Genomic DNA, 20,352 nt, shown 5'->3' with positions numbered 1-20,352 from the left:
TTTCTGCTAGTTCCTTTTCCTTTCGTTACTCACACAGAAAAATTGTTGCTACAAAGTTTGTAAGGTTCATATCATGTTACGATGATCAAAGCAAAGGAATATTAAATTCTGTCTCCCTTACGTTTCTATTAACAAGAAATGAATTCAAATAAAAAGCTCCAGTAACATTATACCATGATGTTCATATGGAATAGTCAGCCTTTTCAACTAGTTGTCGGGGGGAGGAAAAATGTCCGTAATTAAATTATGCAGGTTTCCAGATAGATTGAGGAATGTGCTTTAGGTGCCGTTTGTTTTGAAACCGCTTCAACGTTAATGTGTATGTATGTAGCTCGGACAAACACGATGATTTTATGTGCACTGCATATGTATCTAGCCTTTATTTAGGTTACTAACTTTCCTTAGAGAGTATTTGCATACTTCGAGGCGTGGTTCGGAAATCGGCGGTCCAGACTGTACTCTTATTATTGGTCGTTACAAACAAATGTCAGGAGAAACACAATTTGCAGAAGAAACATTGTCTATTTTAGGAATTAAATTTCCTAAAACAAATTAACAGAGAGTTTTTGACTTTTTGACAAGCCCTGTCCACCCCAGTTAGCCTTTAATGTCAGCCTGGAGAAACTCTATCGACTGCGGTGATTTATGGATGCCCCCCTTTTATAGTTAATATAAATTGAACATTAAAAATCTAATGTGTTAACACTTCGCTTTTGCATTTTTTGTTATATTTTTTTCGCGATATATCCTTTACCGTGTAAACTTTTATATTAGAAGTGAAATAGAATATCATAATCGAACTTACCTTCTAAGGTGCCTGTGTAAACACGTGATACATCGTAAACAACTGGTCCGAGCGTATTTTCAATTTCAACTTCCGGTGAAAATACGGAGGCGGGATCCTCTTTAAGTACAACGTTAAATTGTCTGAAAAACAAGAAAATATTTTACTTAAAGTTGTTGATCTCCGGAATTTATATTTTGGAATTACACGGGGTGTACATACAGATATGTAGTATACGCTTTCTTCATGTTACCATGCTCTACAAAATGCCACACATCTATATATATGTATGTACTGTGTACTGTACTACTTAAAATAAAAGGATATAAAGGATGGTTAAGTTATATATAACTAAATTATATGAATCCTTTTGCCGAGTATATCTACTTTGAGTTTGTATAGTTTCTTCATGTTTTATGAGTGTATTACCTACTTGTATTAACATTGAATGGCTGGTAATGTAGAGTGGCGTATGAATAAAATATGTGTTTTGAGGTTGAATAACAGCACTGGTTGGAATTTCTATGTTTTTGTACATTCTTATCTTTTAAATGTGGAACCTCAAAAATGTTTTATGAAAATATGGAATGGGAGTATTTGTGTGCCATATTATGTGCGTTGGAACGCACCCAGTAAATTACAATGACGATGAACACACTCGCACACTTTCGCACACACATCAAGACAATAGTATATTAAATCGAGCAAACGAGCAGATTTGGCTGATGGCTACATACCGCGCGGTTAAGGCACATTGTAGCAAATTTCAGAAGCTCATTTATTATAAGCACTTCAGTCTTTATTGCGGAATCATTGACGCTATAAACCATTAAATAATGTCGGTAGATGTTTCCGTTACTTTCACATTTCTGTTTTAGGTTGGCTCGGTATTATTAGCATTAAGGGCGTAGTCGATGTTAGATATATGTATATATATCATGTTCTCGTTGTCCTTTCTATTATGGCAGTATAATTGAAGTACCCTCCTTCTATACACAATCTAAGAATGACACCCATAACAAATAGAAAATAAAATCAGCTTTTATTCAACTACGGTTCAAGCAATCTCAGAGTTTCAGATTAATATTTTCGATCAGACAAGAATGTGAGAAACGTGAAACATAATTTCCCACTTTCGTTTGGAGTGATTTTATGTTCTTAGATAAAATATGTCAAATAAAACAGTAGATTCTCAGAGAAAGTAGGATTTTTCTCACTTCTACGTGTACCGTATATTGGTTTTTATCGACTGATGTATATATTTAGGCATCTATCACCAATACCATTGGTATTCCTTTGCGAAATCGGACCGATTAGCCGTAATGGTGATCTATATATTCTTAGGAAGGTCTCGGTAGTTAGGTCATACAAACGTCCTGATATATTTATCAAAATCTGTCACCGACAGGCGGTGGTTCATTTGTAAAACTGTGTAAACAATTATTTTAAGTAATTTTCATTTGGTTACAAAAAAATTTAGTTTCAATTACATTCCAACATGGACATCTTGAAGTTATGAAGACAATGAGGGTATTCGCGGCTACGACTTATACTTGAGTGTATTCAATACATTTGAATATATCCAGTATATCGACTGTCAACTGAAAATTAATTAAATTAAAAACGGATTTTGGTCAAACAAAATGCCAGTGTGTAGTGCGTGATCTCATGACCCCGGGGAAGCAATTAGTTTTACTCTTATCGCTCAACAGATAGGGTTCCGATTGAAAAACTAATTGCTTCACAGTGGTCCTGAGATCGTGCACTACACACTGCCATTTTCTTTGACCAAACTCCGTCGACCCGAACAGTTGGTGTTATACTCGATATACTAGAGTATAAGTCGCAACCGCGAATACCCCTAATTTCTTTGTCGTAACGTGATAAGAGCTTTGACGTGAATAGATGTTTTAGCGCGTACCTACGATAAATTCCCTAAACACAGACGTACATGGTGAAAACTGTAAAACGTTTAAAATCCTTTATTTTCGTCCCCGTAGCATGCAAAAGTATGTTGGTGAATTTGCGAACAAAGACAAAAATAGAAAACAGTTTGTCTTAAATTTCGCATTTTAAACAGATTCCAGTGCTTCCACATTTAAACGACGAAATAAAATTTGAAGTTTAAAAATACTAGGCCTCACCTTTTGGGCGGGTCAGGTCCCTTGATTGGCTATTATTTCAGTATATTTTTAATCAATTACATTTTATTTTCCGTTGTTAAACTTCCGAAACATCACAAATAACTGATATAAAAGCCTTCGCTTGAGTACAAATTCTTTGGAAAAGCCCCCGGTACTTACTACATTCACAAAACCTTTAATCATGAGTAAAATAGCACGACTGTGCGAATTACGGTCCTCGTTCCGCTCTGCCCGTAAACTTCACACTCGTGGGAGTTTTAAAGTTTTCTGTTTGATTGTTGTTGTCCATACATTTGAACAACGATTCAGAAATTGGTTTTTCATAAAATTTTACAAATATTTTATGTCATGACGTAAAATCTGCTACTTTTGCCCGTGACAGCTGATGGATATAACTAAGCGACAAAATCAAATTCCTTCAAAGTAATCTTTTTCGATTGATTGAATTTCCAACAGTGGAAAACACCGTTTTCTGGAATAACTTCCAGATCCTTAATCCCACGCAGCTCAACTTCGAACTCAACCTCAGGAATTCAATTCTGCGTCGATTAAAAAAATAAAATCAGTTATTGGTTCGATTGATAATTGCTCAAGTTATCGTCAAAGTATTGGGATAGACAATTCCGTTTTTCATAACATATCATACAACCTTTCATACAAACATTTTTGGGTATTTTCCGGCATAAGACCCTGACTTACAGTCAAGGAAACAAGAATTTGCTGTGCAATTAATTTGAATTAAGAAAGTTATTTCCGTCATCCATTTATTTAAGCTACTTCAACCTGGATTGAATTAAGTAAGAAGCAAATGGAACTTATATAACTTTTAATTCGGCAAACATGGGGTGGGGGTGAGCTTTGTACGTGGAATCTTGTGTTGGTTTCGATCTCATTCATTCGAAAAGGTTTTTGGAGGATCAGTGCTATCTCATGCTCAGTGAAGATATACAGATTGTACTGTCAACTTTAGAACAACGCTTAAAAGTTCTGGCAGGACGTTCATTTTCCACTCGAAATTCTAGTTTTTTACAAAGATTTTCTAGGAGAGAAATGTACATTCAAAACATGTTTCCATGCAAAAAAAAAACATTATCCAAAGACGCGCTAGCTACATGCTAAGCACACAATTCACAATGCATTGTGCTGTTACCTATTGCTAAATATATTCTTGTCTAAAATTGCTTCTTTATTCACACGTTCAGTGTGGCTTTAATTTGAATTTTTAACGAAAATTGACCAGTACCGGCTAACATTTTATAACAACAAAAACTTCACACCACGTAGCAGAATATTGCACACGAATCTGTTTTGTTTTCGACCATTATTGTCCGTACATACAACAGGGATATTAAACTCATCGCTATTAAATAATACAAACTTTCACACATATGCAAAATCCAATATTTGCATCCACTCAACTCAAAAACATTATATAGTTTCTGCTGTTTTTAGTTATCACATCACAAATTAGATCATAAATATTAATTCAAATTTTACATATCTCTCCCTATCGCTACCTAAAAACCCTCTTGTTTATATAATAATATTTGTTGGTGTTAATACCAGATGGCACTGGAGAAAAAAAAAAATCATATCCATTAATAAATTAACAGAATGGACTTGTTTTTAGTGGGGTTTGTTATACACACATGTTTCGTGTTCGCCGTGTCAACGGTGAACTATAAAAGAATGTTTTACCTTTGATAGTTTGTATTTCGGCAAAAGGGCAGTGAGGTGGGATTCTGTTTCTTTTTACATTTTTGTTTTTATATTAAAAAAAATAATTGTGATACACAGTTGATGTCACTGAAATTTAGACATGTATTTGATTCAGCTGTTTTTTAGCTGTTCCACTCATACAAACAGAACTGCTCATACATATTTATACGGTGGAAATAGTTACACACGCGCGTAGTAGTAGCAAAGCCGTATATAGCTATTTTGCTAACATGTGCCTAAATAAAAATTTTGCGCAATAGATGTGAAAGGTCAACCCGAGGCGAAGCCGAGGTTGACAACACATCGTATGCGCAAAATTCCAGTTTAGGCACAGGTTAGCAACAAGATTTTATGTACAGTAGTGGGATCTTTCAGTGTAGGCCAGCTGAAAAACAGCTGAAACAAATTTCGAAATGTACGTATTCCCCCTTTTTTTTAATGGACAAAATTGATTTGGGGTTGGGGTATGCTTTACTCAAACGGCACAATATTGATGTAAATTTTGTACAACAAAACTGTTTTCTCTATGAAGTAGATTCCAATTTTCCTCCATATCCATCCAATTTACAATGTTCACCTTTATTGAGTTAGCGGATTAGCGGAATTGAGGTCAAGGTGTAAAGACGTAAACTATGTGCCGATGAATAAATGAGCTTTTAAGAGAAATTTTCGTTAAATTTTTCATGACTTGCAAAAGTGTGGCGACTCTTATAATGAGACAAAATGCCTAAAGGACTGTGCTGTTCCCATGTGAATACTTTCACTTCTCCAACATTTTCGTTATATTAAAGGGAAATGTGAAAATATTTTCCTTACACGAAATAAATCACAATGTTACACTCTCTGTATGTAACATACATACTCCACTACAATGTAAGCAGATCTAGGCTTAATATGTTGTGAGCTTATAAACATTGAATTTACCCATACGAAACTGGAAGTTTAAGTTCTAAATATTCATTCATATTTTATAAATGCTTTGGTACTTTGTACGGCTTTCCTATAAACGTATAATGTAACATATTAAGGCAGTCAAGGTTTTACACTAACATTTGATTATATATATATGTAACCATGCCGCATGTTGTACTTTGTTTCTCGAAAAGTGAATCAAGTCGAACTCTATATACACATATGCACTCACACACTGTACAAATAACAGGGAAAGAATCAATGGATGATGCCAATGTAATGTGTAATACGAATAAATTATTATTCTCGCATTTTATATATTGATTTTGTAAAAATGTGTACAACAAATCATGAATTATAATCACAAAGAGTCGTTCAGTTGGTGAATTATATAATTTTTGAATTTTATTTCGCCTTTTCGACCGAGTAATTGTCTTATGAAATCCGCATCGGTTTCGGTATAACGCGTTCGTGATTCAAAGATTTCGCAGCAAATGTGTATTATGGATGTGATCGGTTCAGTGTTATCGAAATATTACCGTTATTATTTACATAAAACGTTTGCTATACGATATAAATTCCCATACAGTATGAAGAGATCACTTCACACTGCCGAATTTTGTAAGTTAAGTCGGATTATGAGAATATTACGTACTGTATTTGGCTTGGAAATTTCTGTTTTGACTAGTGTGGTATCATACAACAACACACAAGTCAAAATAAGAATTTACCAACCTTTACGTACTAATTGTGAATCCTCCTAGACGCGAAACGTGGTAAACGAATTTACTCAATAAATAATTGAGAAGAAATATGCGACGTTTTAGTATAGATATATTTTTCAATCATTTAAATGGAATGAGCTCTCAAATGTACTGGCGCAAGTTTAAGTAGGAGACACTCCCATAATTTCTTTCTAAGCGAGAAGTTATGGATTTTTCTCCTTAATGGAAATAATAGTTATTTGTGTATCTGTTTTGGACGTCACTTCGTTCGGGCTACAACTAGCGAAATTGCCTAAAACCAATCGTCCAAAACAGATACTCAAAAAAAAATTTCATGTAAGGGATCGAAAACCAGAGAAAAATCTCAAAACTCCCTCATTTTCGGCCCCGACACATAAAAAAGTGTGTCACCCACTAGATTCTTTTATATTGTTCAATGTAATGGAAATCGACGACGAAGTTTTTTTTAGCACTTGTTGCTGTTGTTGTTCCGCTGTTTTAGAGTATAATTGCGAAAAGAAAGACTCTTATTCAGTTGGTCCTGGGATCAATATTGCTCTAAACCAATATCACTCACTTACCCCGTTATCTTAAATACAAAATGTAAGAAATGTAAGAGCACTTCATATTATGACTAGTGCTGGCATGAACCACTCAATGTAAATAATGTAATTAATTATGTTAAACATTCGACTATACGTCGCTATCTAAATCTGTTGAAGTATTAATTGAAATCATTACGAGACCGGAAGTGAAATGGTGATATTGCATGTCTGTTATAATTGAAAGAAAACATAATCGAAAATTATTTATTGGCTTGGGGTGGTTGTTTAGGATTATATTTAGAAGATAACATCACATTAAGAGCGATGGAAATTTGAGTTTGAACAGTAATCCGACGTTTCATTGAACACAAGTTACAAAGGAAATATTTGTTCATTTGGATACTTATGGATTGGAGATACGGAATTTAAAAATCGATAGAAAATCGATTAACCTAGTTGGTGTAGCAGTTTTAGAGATTATATTACGGAACGTACTTTCTAACTAAAACAAACATTTTTGCAACTATTTTCGTTCTTGATCAGGGTGCGTGTTTACCACTCAATAACACTGTGCTAGCACCCAGCTTAACTTATTTCATTTCGCTAAAATTATGTTTAGCGAATCATCTGTGACAATTCACATTTCTAACACCATCTTATATTATGACAGAATCTACTTTCAGGAAAACCTTTTCTATATTTTCTTAGATTTTCCTAGATTCTATCATTATTTACTAAATTTTCCCAAAAATTTGGAAAAAGTACGGAAAATTTAAACCAGTTCAGGAAAATTCAGGAAAATATACGAAATTTCAAGAAAATATTCACAGATTTCTCTAAAATTTAGGAGAATTCTGAAAATGTGGAAAATTTTTGGAAATTTTTTGGAAAATATCGGGAAATGTTTTCCAAAAATGGTCCAAATGTAAGGTAAAAGCAAAATAAAATGATCGACTCTGGTTTTTGACAATTGTTGGCCAATTTTGTTGAACGAAGTTGTCAGAAATTCGATAAGACAGCGTGAAGTCATTTGTGTACGACTAAGTTTTACCAAAAACTGCCTGGCGATTACTTGTATTCCTAATTGACCCTAAAACAATAAGAGCAACCACAAAGACGACAAAAACGACCCGGCGCACACCTCTACACAAAGTGACAGTAAGGATAAAAAAAACTTCAACTCTAATACTGCTAATGTGAAAGCAACATGTGCGGTGTTTATTACCACATCACAAGAATAATGTTTGCGTCCCAACTAAAGATACGATTCCTTTTAAACGGCTAGTTTATATCAATTACATTTATGAGAATATATTATTCCACTCCATATCCCTATAACAACTAACAACTCCCGAAAATGAACTTTTTCGATTTACTACAATCACGTAGGTATAGTTGATGAAATTGTTGTTTAGGCTTATACATTATACAAAAGACGGCAGAGCCTATGAAATATAATTCTCTTAATGTATATCTATCTTAACGACTGAAATTTTCTCACTAAATCACATAATATCTGAATAATGAATAATATAATTAATTGTCAAAGTTTCCACTCCAGACCGAAATGCTAATGTAATAATACAAAACCAGGCGCGTAAATATATACATCCAAAATTCAGAACACGTTTACCACAAACACAAACCTCGCATATATTCAATCATATATAAATATAATACACACACATATATATCATACACTGTGAGCGGTGTACACACGCTGGGCTGGATGGCTGGGGATGTACATCAGTTTATAATAATAGTTTTTGAATAACTTATTAAACTTTTGCGTAGAAAATTTTCGGAAAGTAGTTTAAAGACTTTATTGACACTATCAGTTCTGTCTTAAATGTGGAAACTTTTTATTCCCAACTAAAGGACGTCTAACCGATGGTACATGGAATATATACAAAAAAAAAACTTTATAACCGAATGTGCGCTCTTATTTTCCTCTTTTCCACATTCGAAATCTACATTTTAAATTGTATTCTGTCTGCGGCTGTTAAGGAAAGGCTGTTAGAAGTATGTACATATATCTATGTATGGATTGTATAGTGTAGTCCTTTAATGGTTTGAAAACTGACACAACTTCTTTAATTTACTTAAAATTTATGTCGTAAATGTTCCATGTGTATACTATGAAATCAAAATCGTCGCCCGCACGTGCAATATAATACTTAAGTTACATATTGTAAATTTTCTGTGGTGTATAACTGAATATATTGAATGGTTGAACTTTTCAAACAAAATTTATGTCGAAAACCCAGTTTATTTTAGCGAATATAGACAGGGAAACGAACCGAGTTCCATTCGAAATGTCCTTGACGTTGTCGGAAATCGGAAAACAAAACAGTGATCTAACAGAAAATTCCATTACGTAAATGGTTCCCTACAAAATTTCATTTCTTGAAAAGGATAAGACGGTCGAAAGGTTACGGAAAAAGGACGACAGTATTCATTACAATATTTCTGTAGAATACATATTAAATTACATGTCAGCTTTTATAATTATGCCAGAATAGGATATGTCGATATAAGGTACAGCGTACTGGCCGTATGGCAAACACAGTTACTTTGGTATATTGTTTGTTAAGCCAATACTGTACTTAACAAAAAATAACTTCTTGTCGTTCACATGACCTGCCACATTCATCTGTTATGGATAACGACGACAAAAATAATGGCAAGCTCTGGGTAATATGATCCTCTATGTAGTAAAATGCATGTTAAAAATATTGAAGTACGAGATTTGAAATCAACCTATTAAAAATACTTTGATCGTAGAAAGTAATAGATCCGATAACAATACTGGTCATATGATTGCCGTCTGTAACAGGCTAAATATTAGAAGCCAATGTTGTTTTTTGTTTCATTATCTGTATTTTAACTTTTCGCAGGCGAAATCTATTACTTCTTTTTATGTAACCAGTCACACTTTTGAGCCAACTCTTTTCCTCCATTTCTTATATCATGAATTTGACTATAAAAGTTCACATTAGTCAGAATTTGTCGTTTATTTTTGAAAAAGAAACGTTTTGCAGAAACATTTAAAGCAAACATTCTTTCGGCAATTTTAACTTAAAGCTCTAAATTTGTATTCTCGCCAAATTTCAATCGAGTCCTATGTATTTCTCAGTGTACATTGACAAATACGTTCAGCAAGAGTAGCACGTTTTACATTCTATTTATTCGGTGATTACCCTACGATTCAACGACTTTTTTTTTAAAGAAATCCATCCCTTGCTTTTCCACCTATAACATTCAAAACTTTTTTTTTTGAAAAAGCAACAAAACCCAAGTAATTGCGTATATTGTTGAAGTAACAACTGATTGCCAACATTATACCGACCGTACTTTCAACGTTCGTCTCCCCCTTTTTCCCAGAAATTTTCCGTTTAATCTAATTTCGTTAAAACAAATTATAAAATTTCAAAACAAAAGTCAATCAACAAATCTTAAATTTGATATTTCATCATCTGATGGTTTATAACTCCTTTTCGCAAAGTTCTGTCATATTGTACCGCCATAAAATCTAATTAAGGAAACATTTTCGGATAGAAATGGTACTTACTTATCATGAGCGTAAAATTTCAGTCGAACCGTGTGTGCCACACCGTAATCGTTCGATGGTGTATTCGTATCTCGTTTTCTGCGACGAAAATTCTCGTGAATCCGTCGAGAGCGATCCAGATGATCTCGATCGTATCGGGCTGGCTCCCAATGTCGGATGAATGGATTTATGATGGTGGACGGATCTGGAAAAAAAAGTTTTATTGTTAAATTGTTTGCAACAAAGAGGCTGAACGAGAGTGGAACGTGTGAATCCGTGCGGCATGAATAACCTTGCTGGCCGCAAACTTTCGCTTTAGTTGGAATCTCATATTTTCTCCCCTTGGTTTTGGTAAACAAATAACCATTTACGATCCGAAAAGGTTTTTGAATTTTTATTTTCTTTGTAAGAATCTAGTTTTAATCTAGTTAAACTTAATTTAATTGGGAGAGTACTAGCGAGTAATAAGAAAAAAAGTTATCTTCATCGTTCTGAAAACCGTTCTGTTGGCACAATACAAACTGTTTCGGATCATTATCTTTGTTCGTAGAATTGACAAAGCTAATAGACTCAACATACATACAAACAGGACTTTCGCCAATGATACTCATACAATGACGAATAAATAGCTAAGTAGATCAAATGACCTTTTATCTTCCCAATTCGATTAAAAACCCATGATTATAGATTACCCATCGTCTGAACCATATTCGCATTACCATTACGAGGCATAATGAAGCTTTTAATCTTTAAAAGTACATTAACGAGTCAATATAGAGTTACATGTCTGTATGTATGACTTCAGAGATAGTTTGAAAGTTTCGAAACTTGGGATGCATGCATATACAACTCAGACATAATATATACGTATCGTATAGCCTCTGTTAGTTTATGAATCAATTAAGGTGGAGATATATAAATTTATTATTAAGATGATTCTGTTCTGCTGTGGTTTATGTATCTAAACGTTGTGATTCGAATCAATAATTTAAATCCATCCACTTCACCTTCAATCCTAAATACGAAAACTTTTGACTGGAATGTGATTTCCAATTATTTCGAAAATTTCCACGAAAGAACGATAAATATTTATGCTTTTTAGCATTGCAAAGTAAAATTTTAAATTCCCATAACTTGTCGTGCAAAGGTAAGAGGTTTTATATCGCAGCCCGTCGAAATATTTGTTTTCTATTTTAAAAACCAAACAAATTTTACGCCATTTCTTCTTCGAGTGTGTACAGACAGACACATCGCCTTCGATATCTATTGGATTAAAATTTATTTTAATTGGAAAATCAATTTCTTACTTTCATTAAGATGTCGAAAACATTTGTCGAAATTTAATATCATTATAATTATAAGTAGCTACGTGTTCCAGTTCTCCTTGTCGCCATTCCTGAAATTTCGGGACTTGAACATTCACTCTAACGTTTGTAGTTTGTACCATTATTTTTATAAACGGTACCTCGAAGATAGGTTAGGTGTAATTGAGAAATCATGAAAATTTACAGAAATTTATGACAAAATTCAATCCATCAATTTAATGAGATGTTCGAATCTGGTGATCTTAAGACTCGTGCAAGACTACTTGCGTCATCAACTAAAGAATCTTCAAAGTGGCTGCAAGTGGTTCCATCGAGTCAATTGGGATTGTTACTGGATAATAACACCTCTAGAATTGCGGTTGGTCTTCGACTAGGTTCTCAATTATGCGAAGAACATAAATGTATTTGTGGGGAGATTGTTGCAAAAGATTGTTTACATGGTCTATCATGTGCTAAATGTGCAGAAGGAAAATTCGCTAGACATGACAGTATGAATATGATTTTCTCTCATGGTTTTTCTAGTGCAGGTAACAAAATACAGCCACCTGGTATCTCACGAGATGATGGTAAAAGACCTGATGGAGTGACTTTGATACCATGGAGTCATGGTAGATCATTGTTGTGGGATGTAACTGTGAGAGATACAATGGCTACATCCTATATTACCGATTCATCAATGAAAGCACGGTCAATTGCTGACAAAGCGGAGAGGCTTAAACATAATCATAATCGTGGAAACGCTGCCTATATTTTGGGCACATTAGGGAAAAGCAGGATAGATGATTTTTATTTATTGTAAATTTAATTTTTTAGAAAAGATCGGTTTTTTACTGGCTGCGTCATTATTGTGAGCAGTCTTTTTTTGCGCATTTAATAAAATATTCTTCAATTGTCAAAAAAATGACAAAATTCACGAATATTGGCTAAAGTATTTTCACGATAATAGCCAATACTTCCTTGTGACATTGAAGATAATATGAATCCTCGAAATGATCAGTGTTTGCGATGATGAGGTTCACTCAGTGGATCCGTGAACCATACTTTTTTCCACCTATAAACCGCTGCACATCTGTTATCGCCAATGAAGACAAGAATATGCTAACGTTTTCTTATACAGTCAAATGTACGATAAAAATATTGAAGTGATAGGTATTGTATCAAACACAGGGAGTACACAAATGAAGTAACAGATTTATTACGCTTTCCGTTCCTAAAAGGAATTGAAATCGAAATTGAAAGTCTTGAGATCAGTCAAGACTTTATATGAAAGATGAAAGGTGCGGGATCCTGTAAACTGTAACCGTGTAACGCCGTTCGAACAAAACTCCTCTGATCGATTGATAATCGCAGCACAATACAATATGTTCTTTTATCAAAATCAAAAAGCAATATGAGTGAGTATCCTCCAGTAAAAGCGACAATGTTATACATTTTCTACTGTACGATCCATACAACGTTGTAATGCAAATAGCAAACAAAAAACGGCACGTAGTTTACCACTATTAGCAATAGAATTCAAATCAAATTTTATTGCAACCGATAGTATTTGATGAACTATGTCGCCTCACACAAAGTATATAACAACTACAATTCCATCGGAGAACGTTTATGGAACCGTCAACATATAAAACAAGCATGAAAGGGAATAATGAAAATGAACTATGGTAATAAGGAAATAATGTTCGACAAGCACAAGATGCAAATTTAGTTATTCCATGATGTCGGATTACATTTTTTTCTTCAACATTTTAATATTTAAATTACCGTCTTGACTCAAGCTCAAGAGCTGTAACTGTAATTCAGTTTCTCACGTGGCAACCGGGGGGAGCGAAAATATTCTAGATTTACACATTGTAATCAGGATTTCCACACAATGGAAAGTTTGAAAATTTCAGTATAATTAAGATTTTCTGAACAGAAACACCAAACGGAAACGGAAAGGGCAAGTATGACAGATTCACTGAAAAATACAGTCATCGCAGAATAGATAGCAAGAAATTCATATGTTTGGTTGTTTTTTTAAGATCCAACAGTTCCACATTTCTATCAATAATCAATATATTGCACACATACACTCTGTGCACATTACGCTAGTTGTCTCAATCTACGTGTGCGCGTATAAGCGGTAAGTCCGAGTATAACATGTGGAACTAAGAATGGAACTTGGATTTTAATTAAACAAAATGCCAAGTGACGAAAAGTAGGACTTTCCATTTCTTTATTGCGAAAAACGTTGTGTACAACTCGTTGATAAATGCTTTTTTAGGCACACGATGTAAATGGTCACACTCGGCCTGCGGCCTCGAGTGACAATCTGCACATCTAGTGCCTAAAAAATCTTTTATCACTCGGTTGTATAAATAACTAGTTTTCTCAATCGGACCAATGTACTTTAAAAGAAAGTTAATCGATTTCACAAAGGGGCGAGAAATGAGATATTTGAATGACACCCTTGAACAAAATGTTGTAAGTTTCCCGTTGCATTATGTTGACTTTTACCGAGCGATTTCTAATTGTTGTCTTATAGATTCGATTAACTTTATCCTAATCAACTTACAAAAGTATGCTATTTCGATAGAGTATCGAAACGTTGCTTTTGATTATTGTTCTGTGGTGATTTAAATTTTTAAGGTATGGTTCGAATTGGGAGCCATGTCGTCTGTACTTTTGCATTTTCATTGCTGATATCAATAATTCGTTTTTCGTTCGTTTAATAAAAGATTGAGGGTAACAATGGTATAACTAAGCGTCGCAATAAAACCACAATCCAAAATTGCTATCCCTTTTGAGTGATGTTGCGGATTTTTATTTTCATCCACTGCATTTTCGTACGGTGTGTGCAGTATGAAAGCTTTTATTAGAAAAAAAATATTACCATTTTTACCGGTTATAGCATGAACATGAATGTTATCGCAATACACAGCAACCAACAACTAGGTTGCCTAATATATTTACCACACAGCATAATATGCGAAATCGATCATTGGTAATGGGCATAGGCATTAGGATTTTTTTTTCATTTTCATTCTTCTGTGCAATTGAAATACATTATGCAAAATGACATTTTTCACAGCATTTCTGTTTTGTATTTTTATGTTTTTTTTTTAAATTACCTACTCGAACTCTTTTAAATAAAGTTCCAGTAACATGACTTACATAAATCGGAATTTGCATAATAAATGCATGAATAAAAGTTTTAAAGCAATTCTATCATGAAATTGAAATTAAAAATATTATACAAATTCTATGTATATAAGTGTACATATATACCAGGCTGAACAATAAAAACCCATATATGAGCGTATGGAAAAAATAAAAATAAAGTAAAAATATTAAATAATAAACGTAAAAAAGAACGGTAATGTTCCAATTACTCGTTTGAGCACAGCACAGTATATATTGTAGTTTTAAAGCTTTTGTAATTTATTTTATTTTGAGAAGATGAAATCAGAAGTTGCTGGAATGGGAAATATATTGAAAAACTTCTTTGCACAATTAATTTTTTGTGTTCTTTATATTAAGCATTTCATTGAGCAAGTTTTATCTCGCTTTGTGTGGAACGGACAGATTCGATCATACATTGATTTTGTTTAAAAAGTGCATTTTTACAGAGCAGGAGATGCGCATTTTTCAAAATCTTTAGACGAATCGTGACCCATTTGTAAATGAAAATTCTTCTTCGTAAAAGCATTTAAGAAAATGTTCACATTTAGATTGATGTATAAGAGTTTAGCATGCAAAAACTGATTGATATTGCCGGTATTTTGAGAGTTGGTTCGTTATTTCTCCAAATTTTCTTATTTGATAAAATTGTACATAGCTTCGACGAAAGCAGAATCTCGTAATAACAATTTTCACAGATGTACGAATATCAGAAAGTGCTACTTCAAAAGTAATCAGCTTGTAGATTTTTGTCGATTATAGTGGGTGGCTTCGATTCGGAGGCATTCGAAGGTTTTGGATGGGTGAAATTGAATTTCCAATAAAATTAGTGAACAAATCTATTTTTTGAAAAATGTAGATATTTGTATTTCTATCTTCTCTTAGAGAAGTGAGCAGTTCTTCATTTCTCAGAGTTGGTCAATCTGACACAAACAATGTTTTTTGAATGCTAACACATTTGTAAACTGAGTATGAACACTGACAAAACCGTTTTCAGATTACCTGTGACAGATAATCTTTCCCCAGGTAATATAATTTTTCATACAAAAACAGCATTACCTGTCACAGAAAAACTACATTGTCTGGGGACAGAACTGTCAACGTTTTTCTCCGTGGAATGCGGTGAGAATTTCCACATTTTCTGTATTCTGTCGAAGGTTTTATACGCGGAGCTTACGCAGGTCACTGGAGTCGCAATCACATAAGATCCTCTGAGCTGTGCTGTAACTTTCATAAACTTAGCTCAAGATTACTTTTACTTTTACTTCGTTTAATTCCATCTTTTCATTCGTTCCACATGCATTTCATCGCACAACAATAGCGTTTCTCTTTTCATATCTTCCATTCCACACGTATGTTTCTTTTGCTGAAAGTATAGAAAACTATGTGGAACGAATAAAGTTGCAGAACAATAAGCACGTAAAGACTTCATTTGAGTTAACTTTACCAAATTTTAGTACAATTTCAGTTCAGTTGAAATGTATTGAAATACAGCGGAAGTTACCGGCAAATAATGGCGGTCTCCTCAGATGTATATACCTTGATTATGCCCAGTGAAAAATGGCGGTCTTCTGACACGACATGCATTTCCAACATTATTTAGTTTTTTGTAATGATGTTGTATTTGTGTTGAAGTTGGAATTACTTTCCCACCTCCATTACAATTGTAGTGGGTACAAAAGCGTAAAATATTTGTTATAAAAAAAAACTCGATTGAAATTGATTTAGTTGGCAATTCCAATTTTCTCAGTTATTCCAACTCAATGTAGTAGCAGATATTTTTATAACTAAATGGAATTAAAAATTTGTTTTTGGAATAAAATATGATTATTATTTTGTGAAAACACCAAGAGTGTATGCTGCACTAAATTCGTTATGAATTTATTTTCAACCAGTTTTCAATTAATAGTATTTATTGCTCATTTCAAGGATCTATTCATTAATCCATTGTGACTGATTGCGCAAATTTATTTAATTAAAAAATTATTCCCAAATTTCAACAAAAAACCAAAATTCCGTACAAAATATTGTCAAAATGTTCATATTCAACAAGATGAGGCAAAATTTGATAATGTGGTACATTGAGTTTCTCTTGGTATAACCAAACAATTATTTTAATGGAAATGGGAGCTCACAAAAACAGCCGCAAAAGCTTTAGTACTTTCGAAATGTAAGTTCTTGAATTGTGGCATTTTGAGATCTTTAGCAGGTTTGAAACGTAAAATTGGCAGATATTCCTAGGTGAGAGTTCGTTTAAAGCTCAATATTTACATTTTTTTATTGATGTTTTCCGAAATCTAGTACTTTAATGTTGAAAGCAATTGAATATAGGGCGAAATCAAATAGGCGTATAAACACATAATTTTCATTTGTAAAAACAACTTCATAAGGGAAAGCGAATCGTTAAAAATAGCTTTAGACGATGGTACTGTGCTTTGATTACACTCAATTTACTTTTTTTTTTGAATGATCACCACTTAATGTCATTGGTTGGAACGAAATAAAAATAGATTAGACAAAAACGTAGATGACGGGCTTGGTACAATAGAAGAAGAGAAAAAGCTAAATAATCCTGACTGAACCAAATTCGTGCAATTTATTGTTTAAGATAATCACAAATTGATTACTCACAAGCTCTGTACCAATGCCACTTTTGTTGCTCTACAATAGTTTGATGATAGTCTTCGTTCCATTTTGTGCGCCTTTCACATTGTTGTCATCACTCATATAATATGATTTACAATTAAGAAACGCTTGTCGTAACAATAAATAATTGTAAACTATGAATTGGATAATTGTGCTGCATATCAGCAATCAGTCGGGTGTATGTATACATAACGTGTTGAAACGAGTTAATTAAATTTCTTTTATTGTGTCAGGTATGAATGCTTGAACGAATTATTAAAAAAGATAGAAACCCATCTGTGTCCCGCAATTGTTACTCTGTCGTCTAGTTATTTCTTAATCCCTGGAATAGAACACAAAACGTTTGGTATTCAAATCAAGAATTTAAAATTATTCACAAAGAGACAACTTCAAATGAAGACTACGGTACTCCATGTATTTGTACTTTTCAGTTGCATATTAGTGCAGTTTTTTGTCATCCTTTCGAATTTTTGCACCGTGAGAGTCATTTATACTTTTTCTTAGATTACTATCAGTGGAAGGGCCACACTAAAATTAGAAAATATAAAAACCCTAATCAGATTACTCCCAGTCTTCATTTTTCAGTGCTATGCCAAAGGATTCGTTAGGTTTTATTACATCAATAATTCATTGATGTTGTTTAACATCGTCAAAGTACACCATTGTGCACCCCTATAATTGAATTGATTACTTCTCGTTTATAATTAGGTTCAGGTAAACCACGTACGACAAAAAAAATCAAAAAAATACAAATTGCAGGTCACTGCATGTCTTTTTCTTATAAATAATTTAATAATGGACGTCCAGTGTATAGTTTTAACTGTTCCACTAACAAAACTCAGCAGAGTCCACCATGCACAAAACTTCCATACATAGAGCTGATACGAACATTGCAAGAACATTTTATGTGCCAATAGCGACGAGAAATAAATAAAAATTTTATTCCCTCAATTTTAAGTCTTATGTGAACGAGCACAATAAACGTCAATGTTTTCTTATTATTGTTTTTTTTTCTACTTCGTTCTGCTCCTTTTATCCTGCAGTTTTATGAGAATGAAGAAATTTATAGATTTGGTCGGAAATGATGAAGTTTTTTTTCTTCTCCTTCTCTGGAATGAACGTCTTTTCATGAAATTATATTTATTGAAAATAAAAGATAGCTTAAAAATATGGGATAAGTATTTGAAATGAATAATTCAAGGAACGACAGGAAGTGGCTTATTGGAGCGTATATGATTATATCTAGATTGAACATCGAGCTGGATACTCTAGTCGATTGAAGTGTTTGCGTCTTTGATTTGAAAGCATTGATTAAAGATCAAAGGAACTTTTTTCTGGTGTCACATGCCATTTAATTAAATTAGCGAACCACAGGTTAATAAAATCAGTTTACTTTTATTTAGTGCGAGCTATGTAAAGAACTCGACATGCTGAAGGCGCCGAAAGATGTGCTTAAATAAAATAAAAAGTTCGACGCATGTCATTATTTTGTGACACTCTGGTGCTGTATCATCTAAGACAATTTAGTACTTGCATAGTTTCCGATTGTTTCTGTGGTTAAGTGGTTGTTAACAAACATTTGTAAGACTAAGTGAGTTGTTTTTGGAGAAGACATTCTTTAAATCGACTTTTCACAGTGAAGTCAGGACAAATTAAGAAAAATGTAGATCACGGTGAAAAGTTTATTTAAAAGAAGTCTTGGCCAAATATAAGTATCACAAGCAAGACACTCGAAAATTCAATAAAATAGCATGAAGTCATTTCGAAACAGGGACCATTTTTATGAAAACGTTTCCCCATTCTGTCAAGTTATAGAAAATATTTTTTATTTTACCTATTTATCCATTTCATCAATGGCTGTGAAGCCACTGACTACCTACAATACAATTCAATCCAATCTAAGTTTACAAACAGTTCAAATTTAAAATTACAAAATCAAAATAATAATGAGTTTATCGGTCCACAAATTCCCTCGCAATGACTTTGTCGGGCCAGAGCTTTTTATCGATTATAGCATAAACCAGTTCTGATCTAACAGTTACTTTGAACGATACAAAGCTGGTGAAAAGCACTTGCTGTAAATTACAATTATTGTAACAAAATTTGTGATTTTCCGTCACGTGTAAGCGACATTTCTGATAAATACTGACCAACTTAAGTACAAACATACGAAGCAATTCTTTACCAGTATTTTTGGTACGTTGTTTGTGAAATTCAATTGACCGTTTTCCTCTGAAATATGTACCATATATCGGTGAGTTGAAGTGTAAACGATAAGTGCGCATTAACTTCACTAGATTCCTTATAAAAAAAGCAATTCAGGGCATGAGAAGAGAGAGAGACTGATGTGAATTCCGATAAAAAAAATGTATAAAAATTGCATAAAGCGGATAACAATGAAAAATTTTACAATTACACCAAACGTTACAACCATTTTCCAGCATAGTGCTTCAATATTGAAATAAAAAGAAAAAAAAAATATTTCGAAATGGAATTAGCAATTGCAAACAGAGTAAAACAAATAACATAAAAGGTATAATAAAAATAAATGTTTTTAATTCAACAGAAATCATGTTAAGCGCGCGCATTCAATGTCGAAAAGCGATGCAAATTTTTATATATTTTATATTTGTAATAAACGCATGAATTAACTGCATACGTTTAGATATATGAAGTATTGTGGCTGGGGAGTGCATGGTGTGACCATTTACCTACATATTATTATTGGTGTGAAACAAGGCAGTACTACATACGTATATACTTGCACATTACATTGACCGTATGTATGCAATTAAAATAATTATTTTTAGCACTTTTTCTCATCACAATTAAGTGTGGAA

The 20,352-nt window shown here is 33.3% G+C and overlaps 1 protein-coding gene across 1 annotated transcript in view; it reads right to left on the bottom strand.

Moving 5' to 3' along the window:
- The window catches only part of LOC119070042, a 162,670-nt gene that overhangs the window by 112,061 nt on the left and 30,257 nt on the right, over positions 1 to 20,352 (bottom strand). Inside the window, exons 3-4 of the mRNA XM_037174326.1 lie at positions 10,401 to 10,584; positions 806 to 927 (exon numbers count right to left, since the gene is read on the bottom strand). Coding sequence (XP_037030221.1) covers positions 806 to 927; positions 10,401 to 10,584 — 306 coding nt within the window. The remainder of the gene's footprint in view (positions 1 to 805; positions 928 to 10,400; positions 10,585 to 20,352) is intronic.

This window comes from Bradysia coprophila (genome assembly GCF_014529535.1).
Source record: "Bradysia coprophila strain Holo2 chromosome X unlocalized genomic scaffold, BU_Bcop_v1 contig_45, whole genome shotgun sequence".
Lineage (NCBI taxonomy): Eukaryota > Metazoa > Arthropoda > Insecta > Diptera > Sciaridae > Bradysia > Bradysia coprophila.
This window is presented reverse-complemented; position numbering and strand designations above follow the sequence as displayed.